The 26,136-nt window shown below is 42.0% G+C and overlaps 2 protein-coding genes across 2 annotated transcripts in view; one reads left to right on the plus strand and one right to left on the minus strand.

Annotated features, from left to right (window-relative positions):
- Positions 1–1,934: 1,934 nt before the first annotated feature.
- Positions 1,935–12,245, minus strand: LOC115009374 (immunoglobulin superfamily member 22-like). Its single transcript, XM_029433330.1, is given in 25 exon segments — positions 1,935–2,362; positions 3,477–3,534; positions 3,648–3,720; positions 3,722–3,731; positions 3,798–4,094; positions 4,169–4,176; positions 4,232–4,277; positions 4,533–4,610; positions 4,613–4,717; positions 4,720–4,830; positions 5,171–5,259; positions 5,375–5,582; positions 5,835–5,897; positions 6,477–6,593; positions 6,696–6,811; positions 7,579–7,745; positions 7,956–8,068; positions 8,551–8,724; positions 8,842–8,944; positions 9,224–9,392; positions 9,690–9,726; positions 9,861–9,960; positions 10,915–11,046; positions 11,656–11,795; positions 12,110–12,245. Coding segments are annotated over 25 exon segments (2,718 nt in total). The 3' UTR covers positions 1,935–2,294.
- A 10,156-nt stretch (positions 12,246–22,401) lies between these two features.
- b4galnt4a (beta-1,4-N-acetyl-galactosaminyl transferase 4a) overlaps positions 22,402–26,136 on the plus strand; it is a 136,993-nt gene continuing 133,258 nt past the window's right edge. Inside the window, 2 exon segments of the mRNA XM_029434120.1 lie at positions 22,402–22,432; positions 23,775–24,073. Of these exon segments, the coding sequence (XP_029289980.1) occupies positions 23,932–24,073 (142 nt within the window). The 5' untranslated portion in view covers positions 22,402–22,432; positions 23,775–23,931.

Below are 26,136 nucleotides of genomic sequence, written 5' to 3' on the forward strand. Positions count from 1 at the left end.
TTTGTCGGTCCGAGGTGGGAAATGTGATTTCAAGGGGCTTTAACTGTGGAAACTCATTCAGACTGCTACCAATACTTCCTCTTTCCTTCTCTCGTTCTGCTTTTCCCCCTTTTTTTAATGCACATACACATCACATCTAATAGTTTATCCCCGTAGGAGCCGGACCAGTTCTCTCCAAATGCGTCCCATTCATTCACAGCCAAGGTCTTAGCATCAAAGAACTCCAGTCTTCTAAGAAAATGAGGCATATCTGTAATGGCCTTGGTGACATGTTCTTCCACTGAAATGACATGACGCAGAAGGATTCAAATGAATGTGAAAGACACTAATCTCACTGCCGTGCAATACACTGGAAGGAGAAATGATCTGAGATGTATTTAGTTCCGTTTGGGTGCAGCAGCCTTTAGTTTCGGACAAATATCTAGTTTGACAATTCAGGCTTTCACCTCAAACTACTTCCACCTTATTGTGCCGTAGCCGAGCAGTGAGGAGGCTGAAGGTGCCGGTGACGTCGGTTTAGTGCCTGTTGGTGCTTAATTGATCTGAACCTGGCGGCCTGACCCAGTGCCCTGGTGGCGGTATAGAAATGGAGTTTGTGTGAGCCAGCACAGTGACGTCAGGATGGAGAGGGGTTGTAACCTCTCTCTGTCGATTTGGCAGCTCCTTACCGGACCACACTCACTCTCTGAAGGAGCAGCAGGCCACTCAGAGGCAATGCCCATACAGAGGCTGTCAGGCCTCTTTAACCTGAGGGTCACACACTGCAGGGAAGTTGGTTTAGAAATGAGTGAAGTCCAGAATTCTCTTTTCTTTTCATACCACATTGAAATATTGTTTTGTAAATGACAACTTTATTCTCTTTAATGTGACTTTTTCCCCCTCAAAATATCACAACCTCGCAGAGAACACAGATTTGTGGGATATGTTTTGAATGTACAGAGAGTTTTTGAACTTGAGCAGAAATGTTTCTGAAGCACAGATGAGCTGTTAAAGTCCAGGGGTTTATAAATGATTTCAAATGAATTGCCATATACACATGTAAAGACGTTAAACAAAAGAGTTATTATAACTACATGTGTGCTGACTCAGCAGGGATAACATGGAATTAAAATAGTTGATCTAAAGGAGAATAAATATTTGAAAGCATTACACAATACCTGAAATCCTTACTGCATTACATTACATTATCTTTTGAATTGTCACCTGGTGTCTGAATTTTGTGTGGTTGAAATTAAACCTGCGCCCTCGGGTGAAGCTAAATGTTTACAACATTTGATTTCCACAAATCTGGCAGTAAATAATCCTGGAACTCATTTCTAAACCCTTTGCTTAGAAGTGACCAATCGGAGCTAGGGTTCAAGTGGCGCTTCAGTTTCAAAGGCTCAAAAAAATCTGTAAGGCAACCAACAAGGTTTTTAATGACTAACACTTTACATGCCAAGTTAATCACCTGGCCTCAATCAAACTAAGTATGTGTCTCACTGAGGATCAGACTGCTAAAATATGAATGTGAAATATGAAAGAGAATTGTAAATGACTGCATGTTTCCTGTCATACACTACAAAGGTGCAATATGTTAATTTGTCCATTACTGTCTTCTCATGTTATTACTGGTATTTCTACAGCTGCTACACAGCTCATCTAATGTGGATAACACCTGCAAAGCTCTGAGTCAGCACATCACCCTCATTGTTTAATTTCAAATCCAATAATGTGCTCGACAGAGACAGGCTAGTTGCATAATTGGCAGTTTGCATGACACTGTCCTCAAACCAACCTCAGACTCAAACTGGCTGTGTGGATATGATGCAGTGTGTGTTGTGTTAGATTGTTATGTGCAGACACACACTCCATCCATTCCACTCGGTTGACATGGCGTGTGGCCCGGTACAGCGGTCGTTGTGGATTTAGGCAAAAACTGGAAACCCTGGAGAAAAGATGGAAGTCAAATTCTTTTTATAGAGAGAAAAGCATTCGTGATGTAGAGAGAAAGGACAATCTCTATGGCTGAGTGAGCTGACTAATGAGGAAACATCCCTCCAACACACCAAACATTAATCTGCTCCTGGAGCAGAATGCCTTCGCAAGGATGGGAGCAGGCATGGCATCTTGTGGACATTTATTGCATTACCAGAGCCAGAAATAAAATCAATACAAATCAGATTTAATTTAGATTTCTAATATCTTAAAACCTAACCACAGCTAAAATCATTGTCAGTGGCGACAGTTCATGTAGCATAAGGTCAGTGGCCAATCAAAGTGCATCTGTCGTGATGACGTGGAAAGCAGACTTCTTACAAAATCAGCTTCTCTTTGTTGGCCTGCTTGGTCAGACTCTCCAACAGACCCTTGACAACCTTATCTAGAAGACACCACATACACAGAGACTCAAAATAATCTCCACTTCAGTAGCACCTACAAACACCAAACTTCTATATTCTGAAGGTTTTTACAGAGTGCTTTGTTCATATGTCATTCATAGCCTGATGTATATCATATTTTATTCCTAAAACAACTGATTTTCTAATGGCTGTTTTCTGATTTAGGGAGTGATACAAAGAGTAAAAAGCTTTGACTCTTATATGTCAACAAAATGAAACAAGAATTATGAACCTGACTGTATCCAATGTTCACATTTTTGTTTTGGAAATGTATGCAAATGAGCAGAATCTGTCACTTGCATATTTATATATAATATCCTCCTGAGACCCAGAAAGAAAAAGGTTTCAAATTTCCTTTTTTGTTTACATCAGATAAGTCTTTGGGGTGTAAATAACATAATAACTAAAACAAAACTCAAAAAATATATTTTAACTTGTGTTTTTTTTGTCTGTCCTTTGTAGAGGACATCGGGTCCAAATTATCTAAAACAGCAGCCTGGTGCTCCATCACCGGATGAATTTAGTCCAGTCTCCATGCACCATTCTGGGCTTTTTGAGTAGGGGGAGCAGCCCTGCTGCTCCATCACCGGTGTGTCATGGATGAATTTAGACCGCTGTCCATGCACCACCCTGGGCAGTGAGAGAAGGACTGCCTCCTTTTATAAGGAAATAAATAGTGAGCACATCCCCGTGTCCTCCACAGAGGACATTGATACATACATGTTGTTTAAGGTCAAATAATTATTACACTGATCTGAAAACTCACTACACTAACTCCTAAGATGTTCCCTTACTAGAATTCAGTTTCTCTCTCTCTCTCTCTCTCTCTCTCTCTCTCTCTCTCTCTCTCTCTCTCTCTCTCTCTCTCTCTCTCTCTCTCTTTTTCTCTCTCTGGCTCCACAGGTGGGGATGACCAGGGTGCACACTCCGTTGGCTGTGCTTTGCCAAAACCGAGGGGAGTCAGAGATCTTCGATTCCCCCTTATACCAGCAGGCTTGTGCAGGTTTATTAGCAGTATTAGTATCATCCCTTTTGTGGCCACATATGTTTCAGGTAGAAGCACCGCAGCGTTTTCATTTGCCGTGTCCTTCATACCTGTGGTGTTGGCATGCCCTGATAGGCACAGCTCATTGTGCAGTCGTGGAGGTGAAGCCTGTAAGGGTGGAGAAGGGAACGGATTGAGGGTTATGAATACATTTGATAGAATTTATGTGGAGCATGCTCATCATCTACTAAATCCTGAGTAGATCATCAGCAGAGTCTTACAGTGAAGTTGAGGTGAAGGTAAAGTGCAGCTCCAGCTCCGACCACCATCTGGTTCTTCAGCTTCCCCTGGAGACCTGGGTGCCACTGTAAGGGGAAAACATACACAAATTGAACAGAAAGAAAGACGACAAGAGAATGCTGTCATATTACCAGGTGGAGGCATCGCCGTTACACCCTCCAACAGCTCAATGGGCTCCCCCACCCCTCCTTCATTGACAACCTGGATACGGAAGTGGTACTTCCTCCGCTCTTGAAGTCCTCCCACATTGAAGGCAGTGCCAGCGATGGGGATCTTGGTGGCCTTCATCCACTCTTTAGCATCTTCGGGGCAAACCTTGAGGATGTAACCCGAGGGCTTGTCTCCCGGCTCTGGAGGAGTCCACCTCAAAGAGATGGAGGTGTTTGTGGAATCAGACACACACAGATTCCTCACCAGGTCAGGACATCCTACAAGAGAAAATATAGTATAGTCGAGATAATATGGATACAGAAAGGGAAGGAAGGAAAGAAAATGGACTCACGTATTGGTCTTTGGCCAGGACGGCATTAGAAATGATGCTGGTGCTGGTGCTGTCTTGGTGTGCTTTGTTATGTTTGACACCTGGGGCTGGGACGCTGTGCCTGGAGGCTCTAGGAAGGGGGATTTACACAGGAGAGGTGTTCTCTAAAGATATCAGGAGAAGGGAGCTGGTAAAGAACATATGAGTTTGACGATGACATAAACATTTTGTTGGCTGTGATGAAAATGACGAGGAAGTGAATAATGATGAGAACGATGATGGTGATTACGAGACATCTTGACCCTTAAAACACTTCTCTCTAACTTTCTTTGCACGCACTCCAGAGATGGTGTTGATGATGGCATTATATAAAACTAGCGCTCACCGACGGGTTCTCCAGCGCGCACCTCCTCTGTCTCGAGAGGGTCGCTCATTCCCTCCTCATTGACAGCCCTGATGCGTACTGGTACGCCTGGCCCTCCTCCAGGTTGTCATCACTGAAGATGGTGGTACTGCTGTGTACTTCACCAACCCTGGTCCAGGACTTCTTACCAGCCACGCGCCGTTCACAAAGCTCGTCACTTGCTTGCCCCTGTTGTCCCTTGGAGCCTTCCACTTCATCTTGATACACTTTCCTGATAGCTCGAGGAACTCTACTTTCCCTTGAGGAGGCTTTGGATGGTCTGGAGAATTTGGAAAAACATGCGTTAAAGGAATCATTCATCCACAAAATGACAAAATGTGTATATAAATGACTCTCGCTGTGTTACCTTGAGTTCTTGAACAAAACTTTGTTTTTCTCGAACGCCTCCACGATGAACAAAAAATCCCAAAAATACTGGACATGGATTATACCGCACAAGTTTGTAAACAGATGTTTGAAACGTGGCTCCAATTTACTTAAATTCATCAAGATTTTCTCCATTTTTGGGTTCTTCGTTCAACGTGGACAATCTACTATTATAACTACTACTACTATTATTCCTTTAAGAAAACTGCTTTGACTTTTGTTGCCAAACCCACCAATCACATCGAGGTGCAGGTTGGCCACTGCAGTGCCACAGTCACTCTTCAGGCGGAAGATAATTGCTCCACTGTCTTCACGCACACATCTAGTAAAGAGGCAAAGTGAGAGGAAATATTTAGAAATGAGTATCTGTATTTTAATTTGTGCGTGACCTTTTAAAAAGGTCCTCAAATATCTGAGAGGATTAACGCCTCACCCACCTGCTGAGCACCAGCGAGGTGCCGTCAGCCGTCCTCTCCACCTTGGTCCTCTCATCCTCCATGACCTCCACGCCGTCCTTGTACCAGGTGACCTTGGGAGGCGGTTTGCCTTTAAAGGGAATCTTAATGGTGGCTGTCTGGCCTGCCTTCACAAACACAGGTTGGGCTCCGTACAAGTCCAGCACAGAGGAATCCATTTCTGGAGGGTCTGGGAAATAGGGTTAATATAGATTGGGATGCTGTTTTTATATGTGTTTTATTTCAATGTCATTATAGTATTAATTAGCTTTCAGTTCAGGGATTGAATATGTCTGAGTTTAGCGACTTCTAGTGACAGAAAAGACACTCTGGATTTAAATATTAAATAAAATGTTTGTTTCCATGACAGTGGCAGGAAGCTTCTTCCAGTAAGTATCTTCCCCACCTGTGAATACATACTGAAATATTATACAATACAAACCTGCAATAGTTAGTACAGCCTCGCTCTCAGCCCCCTTGGCTCTGAAGGTGTACTAGCCCTCAGCTAGTCAAATGTAACGTATATTATGTGTTAATGAAAAAAGAAATGATCCAAAATAGAAGTGTGTGTGGATAATAGACCTTAACTGATAAAACTTTAAAAGATTTTTGCAAGTGGCATGATTAAAATGGTGACGATACCAAAGCTTTTTGATTATGGCATGTGTATCACTTTAACCATGTCATTATAACTACCGGTACTCGTATGGTCACCATAGATCTGTACCAAATGTCCCGGAAAACCATCAGTCCATCCTATGGTTGTTGAGACAGTTCACAAATAAATTAAAAATAAAACAAAAATGTCAACCTCTTGGTTTCTAAAGAAAGTAAAGGTCCCGGGTTCACTTCAACCATTAGGATTAATTGCATGGGGATCACAAATGTCCATGGCAAATCCATCCGATAGCTTTTGTATTTACCTCTGGGCCGACAGAAACTACACTCCTGCCAAGTGTTTGCGTGACATTTATATATGAGAGTGAACAAAAAAAACAAAGGAGAGGTACCACGTTAAATGACAGGTAGCATTTGAGTTGAGGATTCCAACAATTGTACCCCGTCTCGTATCATCCCTTACCTCCATCTTTCAGCCACACTCCGTCCACCTTCTCATCATCAAGGACGACGCACAGCTCTGCAGGGGAGCCTGTAGCACACTGAGCATCTGACATACCACTCTTCACCGAGGCAAAACGCTCTGGCAACACACAAAGAACAAAATAATGCTTATTTAGTGTCTTATTTATTACTCAGTAATGTTACAATGTTAGACTTTACACCCTGAAACTGAAATCTTTACCATCCACTGTCATATTAGCAGAAGTGACATATTGGTGTGCGTCATTGTCCTGAGTGCAGATGAGCGAGTACTCTCCCTCGTCCGTCAGCTCACAGTCCTCGATGATTACTTCTGCCCTCTTAGAATAAAAGTAAAATAGACGAGGAATAAAAGGAAGAGACTCACTTCATTTGGCCTTTACAAGCGTGTTTCACTTGAACTTCTTTGGTCATTTCTGTACTATAAACACATTCAAACTTCTTTAATCACGTTCAAAAATAGAAAAACAAGATCATAGGGTGAACAGATTTGAATTTTGTACCCACTTAATAGGTTTGTTTATATTCAGTCAAACACATATAGCAGACCTTCGTTATAGAATTATAGCTAAATAACAAGAAATATAGAGTCTACTCATGAATAACTGTAATTAACACAACCTCAATTACTATGCCTCTGTTCCTGCAACCCCAGAGGACAGCCACATGTCCTTGTGAAGATATTTACATGCCCCAGCTTGCACCTTAGGCAAGTAAGCATCTTGTTAGACACAGCTGTAATAAATGAGCTTGTTGTGAGGAGGGATTTGGTTGGATTACTTTCAACTCATCACTAGGAGGGAGGATTTATTATGCTACCCATACGTCTTCATTTGGACGTTAGAGGGAAGATGATGTTGTTTAGCATATCTATGAAGAAACGAAGCCTCTAATCTCAGGGGAGGAAAATAAGGTGGTAACTGCTCGTCTCCACCGAGTCTGAAGGGGGAAGTTTGTTTCCTTAGAAATGCTAACTCCACTAAAAAACAGGAAGACACAGCCCTTTTGGGAAAAAAACAAAACATAACAAAGCATAACAAAAAAGTTTTTTACGAGGGTAAAGCCTATAAAACACTATTCTTTACGTTGAATGAAAAGTGGGACGGTGGCTGGCAGTGACGTCTCCGATGCTGATGGTGTAGTCTCCAGTGTCACTGACTTTCACATCTTTAATCTTCAAGGTGTAGGTCAGACCGTCCTCAGACAGGGACAGGTCGAACTTTTCATCTCTTTTTACTTCTTTTCCCTTTACCTGCCAAAATACAAATACTTCAAGGAAAACAATTTCCATATTCCTTTTCAGTCATGTGTATTTCCCTGGTGTTCCCGATTGCATACAATGTTGTCAGTACATTTGTGTGTTATTTTCATTACCTAGATGTCAAAAACTCCTAGAAATGTTCCTAAAGAGCCAGTATAATATATGCTTATGTGAAAGTGTCTGTTTGAGTCATGTACAAACCTTCCAGATAAGAGGTGCATCTGTCTTCTTAGAGAGACGGACCTCAAACGTGGCGGTCTGGCGCTCTGTCACTATCTTGGGTTTGAAGTCGGACAGAAATTTCAGAGGTTCATCTGAAGAAGAGATAGGGGGGGGGAAATGCATTTCATGTGGTTTGAAGTGTGTAGACTGAAACGTGTAAACAGCTCACTGGAAAGGATTCCATGCCAAATAACAGGATTTGTAAGCTACAAAAGATGTGTGACAATCGGTGCTTTGATATGTCAGCGAAATATGAGATGACTAAGAAAGTCCCTACTAAGAAAGTCCCTACGAGAGAAACCCGTCTCTGACTGGTCACAAAAAAAAGATTGTTTTTTAAAAAATGTTGTCTATTTATGTCTTGTAGCTAGAATACGGGATGAGAGACGGGATAAAGAACTGACAGTAAATGGAAGGAATACGAGTGAAAAATACAAACAGTAAAATGTGTCCCTATCTGTTAAACAAGTGAATACAAAGAGAACGTGACAAGAGTAGGTCATTTAGTCAATGATGACATTGTCTCTCTGAGTTATGAGCAGTGGGAAGGACTTGAGTCCCATTAAGCACTTGCCTATGACGTTAAGCCTGGCTGACAGTCTCTTCTCTGCAACCTGCAGAGTGTAGGTGCCCGTGTCACTGAGGCTCACGCTAGAAATGCACAGCATGTGCTTGGTTCCCATCTGCTTCGCTTCGTATTTCCCATGAGAGTACTGGATCTGCAGCAGCTCCGCGCCCTGAATCATAAACAAAATGTTGAGATGGGTGGGGTGAGGACTCACAATTGTTTTAGGTGACAAAAACACCTGTATATATGCAAACTTTGAACCACAACAGGCAGACATGTCAGTTTCTTACCAGAAATGCATCCGGATGTTTGGATAGTTCAGCTCCAGGAGGGTGTCAAAGACGATGCTGGTGTCAGCTGTGGCAGTGATGTCCTCCAGGGGCTTCAGCACATGTACCATCTAGAAAAATATCAAATCATCAAACTCCTTTTTATGAATTTTAAACACACCACAAAAATGTCATTTTTCTCCCCCGTCTTCACATTAGTTGACTTGTTGCTATGCGACATACCTTTGTTGCCATGGCTGTGCTGTGTGACTTTAACTTTCCCCCCCCCCCCCCCCCCCCTTTTCCATTCTTTTCTATTTTTAGCTGTTTTTCATGTCACACCTCAAACCTTTTCTTCCTTATATGAGAACCTGTGGTATGTGAACAAGCTCTCTGTATGACAGGCTCACCTCCACCTCCACTTTCTTCTTCATCTCCTTCAGCTTCTTGAGGATGCCTCTGAAGTCGCTGAAGCCGTGCTCGGTGCAGATCCTCTCGTAGTCCTTCTTGTCGGCTCCAGCCAGGATCTTCAGCATCTCCTCCTCTATAGGTGGCCTCTTCTCCTCTCTCTTCACACTGCTGCACAAGAAGGGAATAATTGTGCATGTGTGTTTACACACACAAACAAAAGTTGCCAGTCTATGTATACATGTGTGTCTGACAATATGACTGACAGTATGCGTATGTGCAATGACAGCTCAAATGCGAACGTATCAGAAATGGTACGAATTGCAGCTCTTTAGGTCTCATCCTGTAGATATTTCTGGATGCTTGCACAAAAAAAGATCTGTGGGTGGATCAGAGAAAGCTCCATCACACCATGACAGGTTTTAGGAGTGTCAGGGCTAGTGTTAGACAAAAGGCTTGTGCTCCTACCGCTTCTTCAGCATCTTATTGAAGTCCAACGCCGGATCTAGAAACAAAGGCAAAGCATCTTAACCTGAGGCACTCAGCGAAAACAGCACGGAAACTGAGCTGAAACACCTACATAACTATCAGGACTAAGAAAGGTTCACGCATTGTGTTATATGCAATGGCTCGACTCACTTTCTGTAGCAATGAGCGATATAGAGTAAGTGGCTTCTCCACGCTTGTTGGAGGCAATGCACTTGTAGACATCGGCGTCCTCCAGGGTCAGGATTTTCATCTGAAATGGAGGAAATTCCTTACAGGTTACATAACGTCTTCAAATTGCTTGCTCGTTGTTTACTGTAAGATCTAAAAATGTCTTGTCATTACATTGTCCGCTCACTTTAAATCCCTCTGCAGTACTTATGAGGAGCAGAAGGAGGCAGTGCCATGCTGGGAATACCCAGTAAACATTTAGCGCCACAACTTAACAGTCATCCCTCACCAGAGAAACAGATGGCAAGGGGAGATGCATATGTCAGCACCCACAAGTTAATTGCTTTATAATAGCTATTTAAGCTTCACTTAAGCTCCCCGGCTGGTACAGAGAAAGCGCTAAATCCACTCCAGAGTGGTTATAGATAAAAGGATCAGAGAGAGTTTTTTTCTTTCTCTCTACTTTTCCTCATGATGCATGGTGTGCCATCTGAGTTGACCGGACCAAGATGGCCCTCAGCTTAAGGATAGGCTGTACACACTCTGCAGCAGTCTGTTGTGGTCACACACCTTTTGAAGGAATGTTCCACTGTACCTTGGAAAATGCATTTAGATGCATGTGGAGTCGTTAAAAGAAACGCTTGAAGATACCGGTGCTCCAATCACACACTAATTTAAACTGAATGGCATCTTTGTATAGATGTGATGGATTTGTCTTAAATGAATTAGGTATTTTTAAGTCATCAGCCGTCAAAGAAGCAACCAGAAAAAAAAACTTATGACAAAAATAACAGGACTTATTTTTACTAAAATATTTGTTTGATATTAATCAATGAGCAGTCATATCAAACTACACAATGGATGAGAAACAAAATGGTCCATCCTTTTGATATGTCACTGAAAATGAAAGAGACTCACATATACTCACTAATCTTTGTATCAGGAACATCGTTGTCTTTAATTGAATAAACAGTCTGATTTCTGTCAGTGAAACTCTTTAAGGAACATGTTAAGCTATGTAGTTAAAGTGACAAACCTTTAGTATATGCTGATTGTTTATGTTGTCAAAGAAAGATTTAGCCGCGTCAGACAGCGGGCACCCGCTGGCTCGTTCCCAGTCAATGCTGGGCTGAGGATTCCCAGTCACCTTGGCCTTGAACATTGTCACCTATGAATGACAGATGAGACAGATCAGGTTAATGCATGTTATCTGATCGAGAATAGTGAGCTACAGAATAACTACTGTTGCTCCTCTCTTTTATGCATTATAATTATTTGATATATATATATATATCAATTGCTTCCACCTTTCCTTTTGAAATCATTGAGTTCCAGGTCAACCCATGAATGCTAATACTATGGCTACTCTGCAGTGTTCTCCATATTGTGACTGAGGTATCTTAATCTATAATTCACAGGTAGAGCCAGGGTGAGTGAGGCTCAAACACCTACAGTTTATGCAGAACAGGCACTAGTATTCAGCAGAAGCAGCTAAAGTTGTTTTCAGGACTTTGATCAGAGTGGATTTACAGTACCTTCACCTAGACAGTCAAATGGTTGTCTAAAGTTTGCACGTAGCAGCAAACTTTTACTTCCCAGTGAAGTTTATCTTGTGTCATCTGGAGTTTCTAGGCAAACTATGGGTAAGGATCTAAAATTAGCTTACACGTAGCTCTCTTATGGTCTCAAGGGCCCACCGTTGTTTATAATGCAATGTGAAGAGAGATATTAGAGGACGCAAAGGGCATTTCTTGAAATTTCAAGAGAGTCGGTTCACCTCACCCTCTTGGGCAGTGACGGGGCGCAGCTTCTCCTCAAAATCTGGGACAGACTCTCCCTCTGGGATCTGGGTGGATTTCTGTACCTGGCTGAAGGACCCCACCACAGCGGAGGTCTTACGCTGAACCCCAGAGTGCTCTGAGGGAGCATGAAGGACATCATGATCATGTACAAACAGGCGGACTATGCACCATTTGCCTCACATGCAAAAGTGATAAAATCATTATGACTTTTAATGTGTTTTTGTTGCACTGTAGTAATAATAATGTAGTGAATTAGCTTTATTGTTGTGTTCTGCACAGTGGGACAGGTAGGAAATGTCAGTTAAAGCTACTATTTTAACCATCTTACATTCATCAATTGTGCCACTTGTGCTCATTGTATTGATTACACTAGAGCAGGTGGGGATGGCAGAAGGGGAGAAGAAGATGATCTTTGTGGATAATTCCTACCTTCCATGGTCCTTGACAAGCCCTGAGAGACTTTTCGCAGCTTGGTGGAGCTCGTGGAGTAGTTAAAGGTGGAGGAGGTGGATGAGGACATTTGCATATCTGTCATCTGCCTCACCTGGCCCATATGCTGATCCATCTGCTCCACTCTGCCCCCAGTGGAGGAGATTTGCTGCCATGATGAAGACGTTAGGGTGGTGCCGATGTGTGCCTGGTGTTGACAGACATAATTAGAGATGTGCAATGATTTGGCAGAAAATACTAATTTGACTTCTATTGGGTCTTTTAGTCCTGATATATTGTCTCCAGCAGATAAGAGGGACCAGAGGGACAAAAGACAGTCCGAACCATCTCCTCTAAAATCACACACTTATTCAGTTGACAGTGTACTCAGACAACAAAGGATGTTCAGAGCAGACATTGTGTTTGTGTACTTGCATGTAAGTGCATGCTTGAGCGTTTACGTCCGCATGCATGCATCTTCGCTCTGCCTTGGTGGTAATTGGGCTTGTGTTTCCAAAAGCACACACCAAAAATGATTGAAACTCACTTCCCTTCCTCTGCTCGCACCATGCCCTTTCCTTGCTTTATTATACACCTTTCAACAGTGGCTACAATAGTCCTTTGCCAGGCTCGTACAAAGATCTAATTAAAAAGGTAATCTACACACCTGCTGTGTGAGATAAAGCATTGTGTTTGCACCACTGATGAACTGTCCTCCTACTCTCGTACTTTGAATCGGGATTCCTCTCATGCCCAGTCCACATTTCTTTTTTTCTTTTAGCGTGTGTGTAAAGTGTGCATTGGTGTGTATGTGAATCTTTGCCTGCACCAGTGGAAGGAAGAAAATTACAGACATTACAGCTGTTCAAAGTGCGAGCAAGTGTCAGCTCCATCTATTCTTCTAATTAAAAATGTATCACTCACTGTACCTACTTGTGAAATTTCAATACTCAAATAAATAAACATTAAGCTCAGTGCGCATGATCATGTCTATATTTGTGAGCCAGTATTAAAATATAGAATTTTTCAGCAACAGCCTGGTTTTAGCTTGTAAATGTGAAATCACAAACAAAGGGAACAATTAACCACAAGATTAGTCTCTGAATGGAAAATGAAAATTTAGCTTCCTGCAGCAAATACACAACATGTTGGGGTTAGTGAACTAATTAGTTCCGGAAGCTTTGATACCAAGTGAAGGAAGTTGTTTTTATGCGACCAAAGCAAACTCTTTGATGGTATAACTTTACAGTCTTGGAGTAGCAAGTGACTTGAAGCTACAAAGTGCTGAACAGGTTGGTGTCTCACTTTAAGTGGAACACAAGAACATCTCTTTTTCCTTCCTACCTCTCCGCCTCTTTGTTCAATGTCCTTGATCTCTCTCTGTTTCTCACAGCAAACAGCATGGCAAATTGCAAAAATGATTTTTGTTTTTTACTCCCCCCTTGGCTCTATTATTTCAGAAAACCAAGACACACAGCCAACCAAACTTACTTGTTACAGCAAAGCCTTTACTTGTTCACAGATTGAGTCTGTCCTCCAGGTTTATGATCCAAAATTTCTCCCCTTGTGATTGTTCTTAATCCGCACACTGCTCCTCTCTTAGTGGGTTCCTGCCAGCTCGGCCATCACTGCTTTGGTTCGTTTTTGGAGGAACGTGTGCCAAGGCTGGAGCTCTCAGCTCAAGCACCTGCTGTGTCCTGTCTCTGAACAAATAAGGCTCTGATCTGTCCCGGGTTTGCCGAGCCAAGCTGACATGTCAGTTAATTTGAGCGTCCACTGTGGGCTGTTTCAGACTAGTATTTAAAACATGTTGACGTTCTCCAAAGAGCATGTGGTGATGGAGAGTTTCTAGCTGGTCTTGCCTCTGATTAAAATTAAAAATTCAAGTTGTGACAGTTTGAAACAAAAATACATAAATTACATTCAGTTTGATCATTCTCTGTGACCTTGTGAGCCTTTTCAGTGCCCTTCAGGATGTTCGAGGCTGATATCTGTTGTGAAATTGTCAAGCACTGAACTACAGTAGGTTGTGGTTATCAAGATAAAGCATTCACACCACAACTTCTCTAACGTATGATGAACCAGAAATGGCTGTTAGTAATTATTATTAGTAATCACAGGAAAAATGTTCAGTATTAAATAAATAAATAAATAATAAATCAATTCTATCTTTTGTCTGTATTTCTCAAATTATTATTTGTTTCATGATGTCTTATTTATGTAGGATATATTCGTCATACAATTAATGAAAACATGTATTTTAATAGAATTATGTCTGAACCCAGTACGATGTTTTACAAATCAATTGGATGATAAAATTACAAGATAGTGCCCAAAACATGTTGTGAAGAAAGAAGAGAAAGATACAATATCTTGTTAAATCGCTGCATAGATTCTAATTAAAATTATATTTGATGTACGTGTTACTTCTCTTTATTCTAAATTGCTTGTGTGCATTCAAAAAGTCAATGATTCAAATGGCTTCATCAACACTGCTGTCTTCTCCGTGGGGAGACTGTTGACATGCTAGTAAATTAGCTTGCGAATGCTAGTGCTAGCTCAGCTACCTGGTCAGTCACATGACCCTTTTCCGAGCCTGTAGGTGGTTCTGGCAGAGTCTCTCTCTCAGTAAATGACAGTTTACAGGTATAGACATCAAGTGAAAGGACATGAATTCAAAGTTTTTTCCAGAAACAGCCAAAGTTGTCTGAACAAACTGAGGAAGGTACAGCCATTACTAAAGTGTTGTGTGTAGCAGAAACACAAGTTAATGAGTTTCAGTTTAACATAGTTTTTTGCTTCTCATTTGCTGCCACATGTGTCTCCTGATATCTTCAATGCAGAAAAAGACATACAACTTGGCATTGCTGTCCAAGAAAGAAGATGGCAAGCTCCAAAAGACAGTATGAAAAATACTAACATGTTATTGTGCTCCAAACCTCCAGAAGAAGTCTGATATGACTGTAAAACAGAATGAAGCTTTGACAAGCTACAGAAAGATGAGATTTATTCTTCATTTGAAGTATTTCACAACAACAGGTTCAACTTTTACAAGAGAACATGCTTTATGAGTTTGGCAAATGTATCTTGCATTGAACTGCATAGCTACATGAGTGGCATACATTTTTTCTTTTCAGATTCAGAATCAGAAATCCTTTATTAGTCCCACAACGTGGACATTTAACTTGTTACAGCAAAAGAACATATGTATATATATAATATTGCACATGGCAGTGATAATTGCACAACAGTGGTGGTATGTGTGTGGTGGTCTACCAGGGGCTGTGGTGATTGTACAGTCTGACCGCTGCAGGGAGAAAGGACCTACTGTTTCTCTCTGTGATACACTGCGGGTGAAGCAGCCTGACACTGAAGGAGCTACACAGTGTGGACAAAGTGTCCTGGAGGGGGTGGGACATGTTGTCCAATAGAGAGGACAGCTTGGCCGTATTTCTCCTGTCTCCCACCACCTCCACAGTGTCCAGAGGGCTCCTCAGGACAGAGCTGGCCTTCTTAACCATCCATAGAAAATAGCTGATGCCACTACAGAGTCAAAGAAGGTCTTAAGGAGCCCCCTGCCCTCCAAAAGACCTCAGTCTCCTCAGCAGATAAAGCTGCTCTGTCCCTTCTTAAACAGAGCAACAGAGTTATCTGACCAGTCCAGTTCATTGTTCAGGGGAACACCCAGGTACTTGTAAGATTTTACAATCTCATTGTCCGTTCCCAGGACGTTCACTGGTGTTGGGCGGGGGAATGATGGCGCCTCCTGATATCCACCACCAGCTCCCTGGTCTTCCCTGCGTTGAGCAGGAGGTGCTTTCTCTGGCACCAGAGGGCAAAGTCCTGTGTCAGCTCTCTGTACTCCTCGTTGTCCCCATCAGAGATGAGGCCGACAATAGCAGAGTCGTCAAAGAACTTCTGCAGGTGACACTTTGCTGTGTTGTGGGTGAAGTCTGCAGTGTAGAGGGTGAAGAGAAACCGTTCCCTGGGCCCCCCCCCCCGTGCTGCAGACAATCGTGTCCGAGTGACACTCCCAGGTCTTCACGTACTGTGGACGGTTGGTGAGGTAGTCCAGAATGTATTTGGTGCTGATCCACGCATTTTGGAGCTACAGTGGGTCTTAGCTGGTTATTCACCGAGTTAAACCTTAAGGAAATCACATCTGCTTATTCTTTTTTGAGATGGTAAAATGGAAAATCTGTTTCTTTTTCTTGGTTTATTTCTTATTCAAATGTGACATAACATATAAAATAACCAGGGTAATCTAATATTCAAGCCGACACCTAACTGTCAGGAAAGACAATTGTATGTAGTTTAATGGATTTGTTTGACCTCCTCCACACATTGAGCTGCAATGTTTTTTTATGTATTGGTAACGGGGGTGGAAACAGATGCTTCGTGAAACACAGTTTTTAACGGTTTTTTTTCATCATACTAAAAATGGTCAAATAATATTTGAAATTATCCACACAACTTTCTTATTACAGAATCCACTTCCATCTCACAGTGAATCCTTTGGTGGGTGGATACATGAACACCTTTCTAAGTACACAGTCACTTTTGATTTTATTGTAAACTTATCAAATACATTTTTTTGCTTTCTCGAAAATAATAGACAATAGAGGATCACTCTTCCGAAGTGTCAAGCAGCTACTGTGTTTTAACGGCAGATCCACCATAAATTCATGTAAGACATGAGCCGGACGTGGAATTCACACAAGATATGTTATTTTATTATCTAACCCATAGACGTCCACATGCAGCCTAACTGTCGTACAGCTAAAAGATGCTATCTAGATAACTGATAAACTGGTATGATGTGGTTTGCTGTAGCTCATGTTGAATTCATCCTTGCTCTCACCAATTTGGGAGCTATTCCAGTTTCTCCACAATGAGATAATGACATCATATCAAATTTGTAGATTAGATTAATTCAATGTTAATACTCCAATCACAGGGGACACATTTCAAGCACCCATGTACAGTACATGTTGACTAAATGTGCTGGCTCTGGCTTTTATGATCTTGCATAATGTCAAAATTGAAATGTAGGAAATATTCCTTGTTTAATGGGCTTGAAACATTCATGCATTGCCCAGCTCATATGATGAGCTGGGCAATGCATGAATGTTTTATAACAAGTCTGGACTACTTGTCATGGATATTCTCTTTGACGTGACAGCAGGGAGCACTTAAGTGTGATTGTTTGGTTTGAGAGAGAGAGAGAGAAAAGGGGAGAGAGACATAGAGAGCCTCATTGGCATTACTTCCCTCTAATCCTCTTTGCGCTACACCTGGCTGGCATACTAATGATGAAGAAATGACCTAGATTTCTCTCTTAGCACATTCATACTCACAGCACAAATCATAATGAATGAGTTGGTAGAATTTTATTTTGTGCGACTGCTGGTTTTTTTCTGTCAGCGTTGAAACTGAGAAAGAGGCCAAGCATGGATATTCACTCTTGATGAAATACGGGCTCTAATGCCACAAGTCACTTTGGTCTCAGTTGTTTGAGCTTCTTCAGAAACTTCATGATGAATACAATCTATGCTTTGAGAAAAAGGCAAAGAAATCATACATGTGATGTCTTTTGACAGTATCCTTTGAACAAACACGTCATAACTAAGAAAACTGAAGAAGGCACAATTTGACAAGGTTACAGCCAATAAAACACTGGCAGCTTAGCTATTTTTACTGACGCTGTGTTGTTTATTGTTAACACTTCACCTGTTCAGATGGGATTGTAGCTTACAGTTTAATTCCCTATGGCAACGCACGACAACACCACTGACAACACCACTGACAACATCTTTGAGCAATGACAAATTCCAGTAGCTGCAGACTTCCAAAGATTAAGGTGAACTAGTGAGCGCGTGTGGGATTGTTACATGAACTTCTTGTAGACCCAGTCAGAGAAAACAGTGCAGAATGCTGTTTAATATGGCAGCAGCTGTAGCTTATGTGATGTTAAACGCTCCGTCTGAACTGCACATCTCTGGAGAGATCTCATTTTCAGATCTGTCAAACCGTATTTAGAGGAAACAGCTGCATGTGTCTGTCTTTGGTGTGTGTGGGATGCTGGGCGGGGGCTGAATGTAGAAATTATTAAAGTCAACTTCTCAAACTTTTACCTTATGAAACCATAACTTTTAAAACATAGTTACCACTACTTTTTATTTGCATGTATTTGTTGGTGAGGAATATTCAGTATATATACACTATAATACTCCCATTTAACCAACATTAGGAAACACATTTTCACATATCTTTCCTCTCCCCTTTAGTATCATCTCCTCCCCCCTGGTTCGTGCTCCCCCTCAATGTATCTTGCTTCATCTCCATCCCTCTCTTCACCTCATTCCTTCTCATCTCTTCACTTAACCTCTCCCAATCTCCCATTCCCCTCCTTACTCATCTGTAAACATGGAGGAATGTTATTTCCCCCAGAAGGAAATTCAACAGGGCACAGCGGAGCAGAAAGATATGACACTCCACACCTGTTTTGGGGAGGAGGAAGCTCAGGCACAGAGGGCATTGGCAGAACTGATCCGGTGGGATACGGGAGGCAAAACCCCTTAATCCCTGTGACATTTTAGCTCAGACCTCATGTCAAAGCCTGTGAGCTGCTGTGCTCCCTGGGAAAAAGGAAGGTTGGCGGAGGCTGAGGAAGGATGCTTGTGAGAGACTGAAGAATGCTGAGGGACAGACGGGCAGAGATAGACAAAGACATACAAGCAGATGTTGGATTAGTAAAAGGAGAGACATTTAAAAAAAAAAAACTGCAAGTATTGCATCAGATGACTCACTTATTAAAGCGACTGCAGCCTCGATATGAGGCCAGCTTCTCCTCTCTTGCTTGTCTGCATCACATCTTCTCTGTTCAAAATGCAAACACCATCACACTCTTAAAATGATGCTCTCTGCATACTGAGTCCATTGTGAGTGGTGTCTTATCCTTCGGCGGTGCTCAGTGGTATCATAACTTCAGTGCCACACTTTGACAACTGTCATGGCCAGCTGGGCATTCACTCCTCCCTGTGGGCTTGGTCTCTGTAATACCCCAGGATACAGCAGCTCCCCTGCCTTTTATCAGTCCCCACCTTGAACACCCTCTTTGTCCATATCATTCCACTGCACACCGCCTCCTCCTGGATTCATCCAAGCGTGGACATCCCTGGCAGGTGGTACCTATAGGTGCCAACAGTTTCTAGAGGCATGAAGAGAGAGGAGGCAGACAGGGGGAAACAGCATGAGTTCAATTTTAAACTGAAAAAGACAGCTGTACCTGAATGTGAAAGTGTTTCAGATAATATTTTATTAGTTAATTCTTCTCTCCCTGTGCTACTCACCAATGGTGCCATATGCAGTGTATGAAACTCTATGTCGAGCTTTAATGTCAGTTAAAATTGTGCAGGTCCCTTCTGTGCATTGGATGCTTGCCTGCCCTTGGATGAAATAGAAATAAGAGAGGAGCAGACAGGCAGAATATCAGGTACTCTGACTGAGTAGAAAATAGACTTGTTTTTGTCTTCAATCTAACAAAAACAAGTCAGATGATCAAACATAAAAAAGAATAAAATAAAGACCTCAAAAGGCCCATGAAGATGTCCTGTAACCAAGAGATGGAAGGGAAAAAAAACTATTGTGTGGAAACTATTTGATTCCACACTGTGGATGACTTTCAAACCTGGTGTGTGTGATGAAATACCTTCACTTATCCCTGCAACATCTCAAGAAAGGTGAGTGCCGGGAAGTTTTTGTTTCAGCATAAATGATGTTTGGCTGAGTTCAAGTACTCATTTCAATACGGCCCAGATGAATACCTAAGCGTTTAATTTACGATCAGTGTTTGTTCTGAAGATTACACTATTAATCCACAGAGGCGGAGGGATTACGGTTTGTGGTCCGACTGATTCGGAAGACACAGCTGGGACAAACTAAATTGAGGTCATATTCTTATAAAGCCAGGTTTCGTGCACCTTTGATCCTTCTTCTGGATTCATAATGGCATCAATAGCTTATCATAGCTACAGCAGGATGATTGGACTTGTATTAAACTGGGGATAAAGCACATTTGATGCATGTCAACCTACGTATAGCGAATGATACTCTACATTCACACACCATGTTTGTTTTTTCCTCTTTTCTTACAATTTATACTAAAGCCAACACACACACACACACACACACACACACACACACACACACACACACACACACACACACACACACACACACCACACGCACTTTCACTTAAACTGCTTGATGAGACATCTTCTCACTCAGGACTGTGTGGGTGTGTACAGACTGTGCATCTATTGTCAATCTGTTGTTAAATTTGTTGTCACCTGTCACGGCAGTGGGACAAGTTATACCTTTATTATTCTGAGTGTACCAATTCTCCATACCACATACTAACTAATACAATATGTACTATACCGTAATCTCTATAGTATAATGCTTCTTTGAATTAGTAAACCAGAAATCAACATACAGTATATACGATACAATACTTACAGTGTAATACATTCATCAAACTGGGACTTCAGAATCCCAATTAAACTTAACAGAGAGACTGCAAAAGGTTTTTAAAAATGTAATTGTGTTCACCACCATCCATAATTAATTCAGTTTTTTTTGTTTTTACAGCTGAGAGCAGAACTATCATTTATTTTGTGCATTACTTTCTGGGAGTGTGGTATACAATAGTAGCACATTCAAAAATCAGGTCTGCTTTTTTTGTTTTTTACTATGCAATTATAATAATAATAATAATAATAATAATAATAATAATAATAATAATAATAATAATAATAATAATACATTGCATTTATAGGCGCACTTTTCATTTGCGTAAACAAAACTCAAAGTGCTACAGAGTAAAAACGATGAGCAGAATATACATTTAAAAAACATTTGGCAGACAGACAAGACAACACTTGAAAATGGTTCAAGTCTAGCAAAATGCTCTGTTATGCATGCTTATTGATTTTAATATTCTTTTTTTTTTTAAGTGTAAGCACGTCAAACACTCAAAACCTGTCTATTAACATGTAGCATGTATTGATAAAACAACTATTATCCTATTAGTATATTGAGCTCCACCAAACTGAGAGGTCTGATCAGAATAAGTAAAAGCATGTGTGTTTACAGAGCCTTTAAATATCCAAATTCAGTTGAATTGTAATATTTTCATCCCCCCTAAAGGACTTTAAATATAGGCCATTTTAATAGCAGACATTTTGACTTGTTGTTGCAGGTGAATGACAACGTTAACGATGGCTCTGTTTCAGTTCCAGGGTCCAGGTACTCAGGATCACCGGCCTGATCAGAGGCTCGATTCACTGGATCAATCTGTTGCTAAAATGTGAACAAATATGACTAGGCTACATAGTTCTGTGGGTGGTGAGATGGAATATGAAAGGCATATCAACTTGTTATTTCTCTACTTGAACATTATTTAATAAGCTTGAAACACGACCCAGCTTTGCTTGAATAATAAGGTTAGTGAAGACTAACGACTCTGATGCCTTAATGTAGTCGTTGCTCTTTTATCTTTGACCAGAGGGCGGCAGTCAAGTGTGCATCCTGAGTGCGTCCGCAGTGTCACCATACACACACACACACACACACACACTACACAGGCTACAGTGTGCGCAATTTCTTTGTAGCGAGCTGTTTAAGCCAAATTAAAATGATAAATATAAAGTATTAATTTCACCTGTTTAAATATCAGGCTGGAGTTTAATTTTTTCAAAACTATATGGACTTTCCACCACCATGAGAATTAGAACCAAAAGGCATCTATTTATGTAAAAAAATATCAAATACATTATCACCTTCAGTTGAGGAATTGAAGGGGTTAATGTAAAGAGAGCTACTATGAAGTATGAATGTTCCTGGAGGACAATTATTTTAATTGTTTAGATGGGGGCGCGCCCAACACTAACACAATGAGAGTGTTTCTGTGCATCGATGGCATTAAGATTAATTAGGCCTATCCATATCCTATTACAGTAGTTTTATTGTTTTTCCATTACCTGAAAAACGACTAATCATTGTTTATCAAATTAGCATGTGGCCTTTAATTCAGGGGGAAATGGCACAATAGGAAAGCTTTACAAGTTCCAGGCTTCAGCTATTGGATAATGGATCACACTAGTAGTGAGCAGCGGTGAGGGTTAACGCTGTCGTCCCGCCTCCTCTGAGCCCTTTGCTGGGTTGTAATTGGACGACTGACTAGTCATTCCTCATCTGCCCAGGTTAGGTTGCTCTGCACCGTTAAGATGCTCAATTGATGGGCGTACAGAGCTGAGCAGTGTAAGGAGATACACTTACGTGTTTCATTGTAGCAAAACAAAAACCATGTTCTGTCCTGGTTACATCACTGCTTGTTGCTGGTTTCTCCGCGACATCCTTCCTGGAGCTCAGCTGTTTTTCCTCCCTGCGCGCGGTGACAAACGGGTTGGACGATGCTATTGCGGCGTTTTAAAGGGAAAAAAGCTCATGACAGAATAACAACACAAGGCAGTGCATCGCCGCTAGCGCCACATATCAGTGTTTATTAGTTTGATCCCGACGTGGATTAGATCTTTTGGATCTTTCACGCGCGCACGGTCGACTCGGACAACGCAGCTACTTTGGGGGAATTTGGGGACATGCACCTGCCGTGAGATAGCGGACCAACCAGAGCACATGGACATCTCTTTCTCTGGATCGTAAATCGAACAGTCACATCTGAGTATTTCTATCAAACACATCTCGCCTGTTTCGCCGCCATGGAGGATTCACAGTTTTTAATCTACATCGGTTTAATATTTACTCGTCGCCTGGCTTCAAACCAGCCCGAGTGTGTAGATGACAGCTGATCGCCCCTCCTCTCCCGGGACTTAAATAAAAACGCGCTCCATCTGAATCCACTGCCCTCGATCCGAAGCCAGAGTCTCAGTTTCAGCTGTGTTTAACAATAGATGGAGCGTAAAGACATGGGACATTTGTTTGATTGACACTTTAACCTTTCCCTGACCAGGTTGCATTCATACTGGCCGAGGTCTGTCAGAGGTTGCACCGGCATTAGCATTATGTTTCACTGAAGGCCTTTTTAATTAATTTGAGTCATTTGGAAAGATTAAAATCATCCGTCTGTTCTGCAAGAAAACTGTCGTTCTGCAAGGAAGTGTTCTCGCTCTGTGGAGATGCTCTGTCCGATCACCTCTCCACATGGAAACTACATTTCTCGTCTTGCTCTTTGGTACTTTGCGCTAAACCCATGGCCGGGGATGATCCTTGAGTAGCCGATAACATAATCAGTGTCGTGGTATCACCAAAGGCTTGAGCTACAGGGGATTTGTGTAGATTATCACCGGACTGCTATTTTGTTCCCTCGGTCACACTCTTAACTGAATTTAGCGGCTTTTTGATCTGCAGCCTTTTCCCTGCTGCTCCAGCCGCCTGGAAACTTCAGCAGGGAAGCCTGCTTACAAGCCACGCTATTCATAGGGAAAGGGGGGAAACTGGGTTGCATTCATAAGCAATGACTGCCACAGAGGTGTTTGGACACAGATCTGAGGATACGACAAGTTTGCCGCTGCTGTCACCCCGTGGATCCGTGGGAATGAGACGCGCTTCAAGGCTGTAGTTAACACTCCCTGTTTACTCGCAGGCTGCCTGCTGGGATGCCGTCGCTGTTACCGGGAGAGGTAGAGCGTCAGTAGAGCCACGGACAACCAGAAACAAAACACAGCAGCGCACCGATTGACCCCTTCCCGGACCCGTTTTGACTATCTACCGGGCGGCTACCGGAGGATGTTTGAGCCAGGATGCTGCGCTTCCCTGTGAAGAAGATCCGGAAGCAGTTCAAGCTCCTGCTGCTGCTGGTACTGCTCACCTCCGCCGTGTGGTTCACCTACCTGCACATCAACCAGGGCAAGACCATCAAACTTCACTTTAACTACGGAAAAGGTAGGCTTTCCTGAGAGAAACCGTGTCTATTCATTTCATGTATTACACTCCCAGGCTTTGTAAAATGACTGGAAGTAACAGCCCCTAAAGACATTTAAAAGGACATTTAACAGCCCCTTTATGACTAGGATTACTGTCGCGATGCCTCAGCAGGTAGTACCATAAAATAGTGTAACATCACTATAAAGTATAGTAAGCTCATGCAGGAATATTATAGAAATGTTAAGGTGACATCCATGAAGATAATAATGCTATACAGCTTGATAACGCCACCGCACAATTACATATAAAAGGAACAAGCATACCTTTCAGATACCAAACCTCATGATGAGGTTGACATCAACACTGAGGACACATAAATAAAGTATTTTTTGGGTGTTTGGATTTATAACAAACAACTGCCCTACTGACTTTCACATGCTGATTGTTCTCCCTTGAGTAATCTGATGTAGGACCAGATACGCTCAGAGAAGAAGTAGCACAGCGAGGCAGCGTGTCTCATAAATTAACAATAGTTTCCTTCTCCATGCAGACTGAGTAAAGAGCACCGCGGTGTCGGGCCAGGTCGAAAGCCAGACCCCCGCCTTCAACATTAATAATCAAAGGGCTGTTTCATAAAGGTGGCTTCAGAGGTCACAGGCATGCCAGTCAGACTTAGGAAAAATATCCGGGGCTGGGCAGTACAGGGGAGGCAGACCTCCACCTGCTGCTGCAATGCTTCATATTTCCAATGCCTGATTGCGTTCAGCCACTTTGCACAGCATGGACGACTGGTTGTAACTGTGGATGATGCAGAGTATTGTACAGGAATATAAATGAAAGAAATACTGATAGAAGATGCTGGGTGACATAACGTACCATCACCTACTACAGATTCAACATGGGATGGTGGTGTACTCTTTCTCCCGCAGCTGTCTGTGTAAAGTGATACCCGATGATTATGATGTCCTTGAGGAGTGTACAACACAAACACACACACACACACACACACACACACACACACACACTATGCACTGACACACACTCACACTCACACACAATGCACTGACGCACAAGGATCATTTCATTGTCTCCGATCTCAGCCGTGGGGTTTTCCCAGTGACAGACCAGATTTAGTTTTTTGATGATGAGAGTCCTGAATCATACTGATGGCTGAAGACTGCCACTCTTGTCTTGTTGCATTTGATAACTGCAGCTAAGTGACTTGAGATTTTGTGTCAGGATTTAGGCCATAGTTGATAGAATGCATGGTCACTCTCAGTCCTCTTATACAAGCAGATTTATCATCGTATTGTGCATTCTTTAGCCTTTTGCTCCTGCCGCACTGTTACTGCTGATTTTGTGAATCAAGAGCATTGCGATCCCTTTCATTCCCAGAAATCACAGAGACCTTTGCACGCTGATATTTTCGATATCACTGTGTTCCTCATTTTAAGGATTCCACTAATAGTCTGCCTTTGTGGCTCGTCTGCTGCGGTCGTCTGACGAGGAAGGAAGCTGTTATGCTGTACTTTGCTGGTCTGTGCGTCTAATTGACTGTCTTCCATTTAGCAGGCATCTGAGCAGGTCAACTCACTTAACCTCTTATGAATAACATGTCCCCTCTCGCACCAAGGGTTTCTAAGTGAGATGTAGCCATTACTGAAAATGGGGCTCCATGAAGTGTGTAAATATTCATATCATGCTGGCAGTATTCTCCCCATAGAAAAAAATCTTCATTGATTCTTAGCACTGAGGTGGGGCAGGTAGGAATAATGTCATTTCATTTTTGGCCTGAGTCCTCCCTTATTTGAATATGAAATGACAATTTGTCAAATTTCCAGTCCGCTTGTCCCTATATTGGAGTAAATTAGATTTATGTCAGCGAAATCATCTCCTTGAGCAAGCTCACATATCAGACAGATTTCTGCTAGTACTTAATCCACTAGATAATGTGTTATTGGCACATGAGCAGCAGACTTATGAGAAATATAAACACCTTGGCATAAAGTGCCCCATTGAGGCTGCGTCTAACTAATTGTGAATAATGATTTGAGAAGCACGTCGGAGAAAGTTTACAACAG

This window comes from Cottoperca gobio, chromosome 6 (genome assembly GCF_900634415.1).
Source record: "Cottoperca gobio chromosome 6, fCotGob3.1, whole genome shotgun sequence".
NCBI lineage: Eukaryota > Metazoa > Chordata > Actinopteri > Perciformes > Bovichtidae > Cottoperca > Cottoperca gobio.